We start from the raw sequence: 6302 nt of genomic DNA, 5'->3' as shown, positions 1-6302 counted from the left end.
GTGCAATAACTACTCAACCCTACCCAATAAATCATTTAATTTTGTACATTTCCTTTTGCAGATTTTCTCCGAATCTTCCTTTTAAAGGCAGATGCAACAATTTCAGAATTCATCCTATTCAGCCTATGGAGAGAAGGCATGACATTACAGTATGTGCAATTCGAGGCAAAGACTTTGGGTTTTAAATAATTTCTGTTGTACTGCAGTACTCTGAGAAAAACGCGTGTGATGCCCAAGTGATTCAATCAGCAGTATCGCGAACTGATGTAAAATAAATATGACTTCACATGTAACCAAGGAATTAAGTAACTTTCACTACAGTGACTGGAAATGACTCGTGAAGCACGCCCTTTTCAAACTCGCAGCCGGAAAGTTTCTACGGTATAAAAGAGGCTCTGGAAAACGGAAAGCTGTTTTCAAAAGGATCTCGAAAAGGGTTCGCTTGGGCCGCAATACAGCCAACACTGCAGCAATGGAATCATTAACAGGAAACATAATTTTGATTTTCTCCCTGCTTGTACCAGCGTTTGGATTGCCACCAAAAGGTAAAATGCTAACTTCTACTGAACTGTTTCCCGTTGCTCTGCAACACGTTTTCTGCCTTGTACACAAGATGAGAGATGACTGTTGAGGGAAGCAAAACGGTTTAAACTTTTTTTTTATTCCAGTCATTCTGATTTGGCCCTTAACGGATTTTGATTGTTTCGGATTAGAAAGTTAACGTTTTGCACAGAAGAAACAAAATTAGAGACGATGCGACTTTTCAGGATGCCCAAATTACTGCAGTGTGTGAGAGCTATACTGTATGTGCGTCTGTTCTCAGTTACAAGAACATGGGCCGGTCGCTGTTTTGTTTTCGACTGAAGAAAATTTCTTTGGAACCTTAAATTAAAAATGATGTATAAACTCTCTTTCTGTTCCAGAGGTCTGTCTGCTCCCAGTGGTTGAAGGTCCCTGCAGAGCCACAATTCCGCGTTATTATTACAACAGGTACACGCAGAAATGCGAGGAATTCAGCTACGGCGGGTGTCAGGGAAACGACAATAATTTTGAAACTTTAGAAGAATGCGAGAAAACATGCTGGAAGATACCGAGTGAGTATATCCCCTCCAATATGAAATGTATAAAAACTGTCAAGCATGTGTGCGTAACCTTGGAAAGGACCGACAGAAGGGTGAAAATAGACTTTAACGAAAGTTTCAGCTTAAGCTAACGTCTGATGGTTATGTCTGATACACAGGTCAGTTAGCTCTGTGGAAGTTTGATTTATTAAAAAGAGAATACTGAAATAAGACAGAGCAGTCAATCTTATTTTATACATAATGTACAGTATAATTAAAGTCATTTTATATTCTCAGTCCTATTCAGTATTTGTTCCAACTTCATACAGATGTATGAGTTGAATGTTTAATGTTTCACAGTAAATTAGTATTTACTTCACAGCAGTTTTTTTTTATTAGAGGTTTTGAAAGTGTACAGTAGGTTTAGAGTTTATTGTTATATGTACCAGAGTACAATGAAATGCTTCCTTGTGTATTTCCTCACATACAATACCAGATGACATCAGAAATTGTTGGAGACGACCACATTTTGGAGGATCATGCACGTTCACATGTTTTACTGTCGATGTGTGACTTTTATGTAAAACATGTTAGAAAATGATAATTTGTAGAATACTATGTTATGGTTCGGAACGCAAACCGCATAACGTTCCAGTAAATATGATCCTTTTGTCGTAATTTGGCATCAGCGTACTCATGGTATTCTTTCCTAGCGTCCTGTAGTGGGAAAATAATTTCCAGAATGCTTTACCAAAAGAGGTTTTCTTAAGTCTGTCACATGTTTGGTCCGTTTTTTCAAATACCGTGTGCAACACATTTTGTTTAAACTTCCTGCCTTAAATGCGCGAATGCCACTTTTTAAATGTATATCGTGTTGGCATGTGTATTTATTATCACTCACTTCACCCACCATTGAAGTTCTACCTTTGTAAAGCACATGACGCGGTTATCTAGAAGTAGAGAACAATTTTCGTCTGTGTGTGGTGGTGGGGGCTACAAAGTTAATGCGTTTGCTTGCAAACTCGCCTAACTCCATTTCTTGTGTGTTTAGAGATTCCCAAAATGTGCAGATTGGATAAAGAGGAGGGGCCATGCCGTGCTCTTTTCAAGAAATACTACTTCAATTTCACCGCGATGCAGTGTGAAGAATTCGATTATGGGGGCTGCCACGGCAATGCTAATCAGTTTGATGATAAGCGATCCTGCATGGAATCCTGCGACCCTCGCAGATGTATGTCGTCACATGTTTATACCTGATGCGACGCCTCTCTTGTGCTCTAGAGTCGATGGGTTAATTCCTGTCAAGTGTTGCTGTATTGTTTCGCAATACATTTGCCCATTGAAATTCTTTATAATTTGGCTTGTAAGAAAAAAACATGGCCATGTACTGTAAGATAATTCAAGTTCACGCTCTGCAATGATTTTACGGTATTAGGAGGCAAAACTAAAACCACAAAGTCTTACGTGCTATGTGAGTTTTCAGCTTTTTACGGTATTTTCTCTAATCTTGACCCCGTTTCTGTTTTAAAAGGAAGGGGGAAATCATTTCGATGCCTAAACCACTTGAACTACAATCAGAGCATGAACATTTTTAAAATTTTTAACGGAATCCTCAATAGTTCGAGTACAGGTTTCCATTGTGAGAATAATATGCCTACCAGCTAGGCAAGGTCTCTGAGATGGAAGGCTATTAATTTTCACATGTAATGTGGCTTAGACCTGCTGATGTTATTGGTGTCCATCATTTAGAGGTAATGAACTGAAAATATGTGTAATGGAACATAAGGGAAACATATCACAGGTCTTAGCCATTCTGAGCTGCACACAGACCTGCGTCATGCAGGGCAGATATTATGCGTCAACAGTCCCAGACACCCCAGATTTATAGCAACAGCCTGACTTTCCTTTGAGGTCTCCCATCCCAGTGCTGACCAGGCCCAGCCTTGCTTTGCTCCTGAGTTCTAATAAGATCGGTCTACAGGGTGGTAACTCTGCCTTCGTTTCTGATAGTTGCAGACTTAAGTTTAAGCTCGTGGAGTTTTCAGTAGCATTTCCATTTCTGAAAAAACCCTCAGACATTGAACCGTGCTACGTGTGATGTTTGTGCAGTGACACAGCGGGCTACAATAACTCTTCTTGCTGCTTTGCTCTCCAGCCATGCCAGCTTTCTGCCTCAGCCCAGAGGATAAAGGATTTTGTTCTGCCTCCATACCACGGTATTACTACAGTCCAATCCGGAAGTCCTGTGTGGAGTTTATCTATACTGGCTGTGGAGGGAACAGCAACAATTTTAATTCCAAGCAAGCGTGCAATGCAGTGTGCACAAAAGGTGTGTGGATAGACGTGAATTTAATAAAAGTTACATTGTACACACAAACTGGGAAATGGTACTTAGAATTTTTTAGTGCAGCATTTTGCAAGATGATTGTGTAATTTATAAATCGGCCACAAAAAAATGGTTGCAAAAAAAATTTGAATTTGGACATTTTATTCCAAATAACTGCTTTTCCATATGAGTGGGATTTAGTGTCTGGGCTGAAAAAGGTTAACATGAGATTGTGTTGGACTTAGTTATCATACCTATACAAGGACTGCAAGCAGGAAGTCATAACTGTTACTAAAAAGGGGTGAACACATCTCCCAACAAGTTCACTGAACCATAATACTGGAAAACCAAATTGGTATGTAAAAATAGTTTGCTTGACTTCTTTCTTAAAATTGTTTTTTATGTATGCCATTCAATTTTTTTTTCAGGAAGAAAAATGAAACCAAGGCCAGCAAACGTGTTAATGTGGAGAAAAGTGAAAAGAATAAATGAATAAGGAACTTTGTGAAATGATTTGTTTACAAACCAGCTCAGAAGTGCCTTGGGATGAGAAATGTTTTTCTACTGTTGTCAGTATTAAGTTTCTACTGTATTTTAAGATGTTATGTATGGTGAGTCTATATACTGTATATATACAATGGATATGAATATTAATTACCTCATGCTGTATCACAAAACCGTCTTGCTGCTTATATTTGAACCTTTATAACGTCAAGATGTAATTATTATTCATACCCATCATTCACAGTGGCTGCATGATCTTAAAATATCACCTTAACCTTCGAGGGTTCTCCATGTGAGACATTATTTTAAAATATTTACACTATGAAAGTATGTTACATTTGCACTATATTAAGACTGCAGTATTTTGAATTTTGTACAAAGCGCATTTTGTGTATTTTTTATTTGAAATATCTGACAGATACTCCTCTCTCCAAAGACGGAATTATGATAATCTAAATGACAAACACAATGCCTAAAATAATCTGGATGCTGAGTCACTGTAGGTTATCAAAATGTTTTTGAAAAGATAATTAAACTTTATTTTTACAGTTGTAGATAAATAAAAACTAAAAAGTTTTCTGATGATTAAAGTTACGTATGAATAGTGTTTTTGTATAGTTTTTAGTGGTTTGAACCTCTACGATATGGAGAGTGGAGCATCTTAAATTTGAATTTTTTATCTGTTATTCTTTTTTTAAACTTTTTTAATACTCAGATCTCTTATTTATGGTTTTTGTTGTTTATGGCTTCCAAAACATCTGCAGTTTATTTCTGTGGAATAAGATTTTTTACCTTGAATTTTCAGTGTTTTTGTGCCCTTCTACAGTAAGTTAACAGGCTACAGTATATACAGTATGATGAGCGAGAGAGTCCTGATCTGGACAAGTTCTTGTCAGTATTTCAGATGTACAGTAGGCATTTACATTTTTTCTTTCCTGCACATTTTGTGTGATTGGCAGGAACAAATCATTTTATTCCTAAGTATTGCTGTTATCTATGTATTATTTTTTTGCTGTTTGATGTATTAAAGTTGTTGTGGTTTTTGGGAACTCCCATATATGAACATAAGGGTTACAAACAAGTGGAGGGTATTCGGTTCAACTAGCTCATTTGGTTGCTAGTAGCTCATTTATCCTAGACTACTTTGAATTTTTGAACATATTCTTCTATGTTATTAATGAGAAAGATTCAATTCCTTTGAAATGCCAAAACGGGATATTCTTTTAAGGCTTACAATGAACCATTCAATAGGTCATTCTGCATTCGGCCGATTCCAGAGCAGCAGTATCTTTTTTTGAGAGAGAGAGGAGTTTATTTGCCATATGTACATTTACATTGGGATTTTTTATTCATGCTAATCTCTCGGGACATGCACAGCACAATACACAGCATTTTTTGTAATGTGGTAAAAGAATAGTACATTGTATTCTAAATGGGTTTTTCCAATGTATTGTACAATTTCAATTTAACATCCCTTGATTTAGATTCTACAATTTTAGCAATATATTAAGTCATGCTTTTCCCCTTGCTTATTGCTTCGCCTCACTGTTTACAGGACGAAACATGTTGTTAACCTGGATATTTGTATTTTACGTAGGTTGTTTGTTCAAGCTCTGTGTTGTCGATCTCATATTGGTTGTTTTTATTGCTTGTGTGTGACACTCTTCTTGACTACATTACATCAGCTATGTGTCCAGTCTTGAATTTAGTTTTTTTCATTGTTTCTACACTTATACAGTCTGATGTGGTCATATTTTGGTATCACCTGAAAACCTTACTAATTTACTCAATACAGTAAAATGATATAAATTAAAAAAAAACTGTGGTCCTAACAGATTCCTGGGGTACGCCACTAACTCCATCATCCCATTTTGAGTATTCTCTACTTTGCCTTAGTCACTGTTTTCTGTTCATGAACCAGTTCTCAGTATGAGTACATGTATTACCTTTTTTGGTATGGCCTTCATCTTAATAAATAATATTTTAGGAGGAATATTATCAAAAGCCTTATGAAAAATAAATACTGTATGCCATGTTCTGTTTATATCTGTTATTGTTGTTGCCTTTAACAAGATACAGTATGCAAGATCTTTTTTTAAAATTTCATGTTGACTGTCTCTTAGAATCGTACTACAATACAAAGTTTAACTATGATTGTCTCCATAGCAGTACATGCAAGTAATCTTTTAATGAAAGAATGAGTGCAAATTTGCTGTGCTAGTAACAGTATGTAAATGCCCTGTGTATAACGTAAGTACAAGTTTTCATTTATATAGAACTTCATATTCATTATTCCCATAAACTATTCTTTGTATTAACACCCAGATCCACATGATTGTTCATGTTTTCAAAAGGTAAAACAGTGGTCATTTTTATACAGTTCTTGTGGACTGGGGACTGCTTTTGCGAGT

The 6302-nt window shown here is 36.4% G+C and overlaps 1 protein-coding gene across 1 annotated transcript; it reads left to right on the top strand.

The window, feature by feature from the left end:
* The first annotated feature begins 352 nt into the window (after positions 1-352).
* tfpi2 (tissue factor pathway inhibitor 2) lies at positions 353-5921 on the top strand. The gene is made up of 5 exons (XM_088928426.1): positions 353-545; positions 924-1094; positions 2113-2292; positions 3217-3390; positions 3816-5921. Exons 1-5 carry the CDS (start codon positions 473-475, stop codon positions 3881-3883), a joined length of 666 nt encoding a protein of 221 aa, XP_088784552.1. The 5' UTR covers positions 353-472; the 3' UTR covers positions 3884-5921.
* Positions 5922-6302: the final 381 nt, after the last annotated feature.

The sequence above is a fragment of the Atractosteus spatula genome, chromosome 12 (assembly GCF_055471065.1).
Source record: "Atractosteus spatula isolate fAtrSpa1 chromosome 12, fAtrSpa1.hap1, whole genome shotgun sequence".
Lineage (NCBI taxonomy): Eukaryota > Metazoa > Chordata > Actinopteri > Semionotiformes > Lepisosteidae > Atractosteus > Atractosteus spatula.
This window is presented reverse-complemented; position numbering and strand designations above follow the sequence as displayed.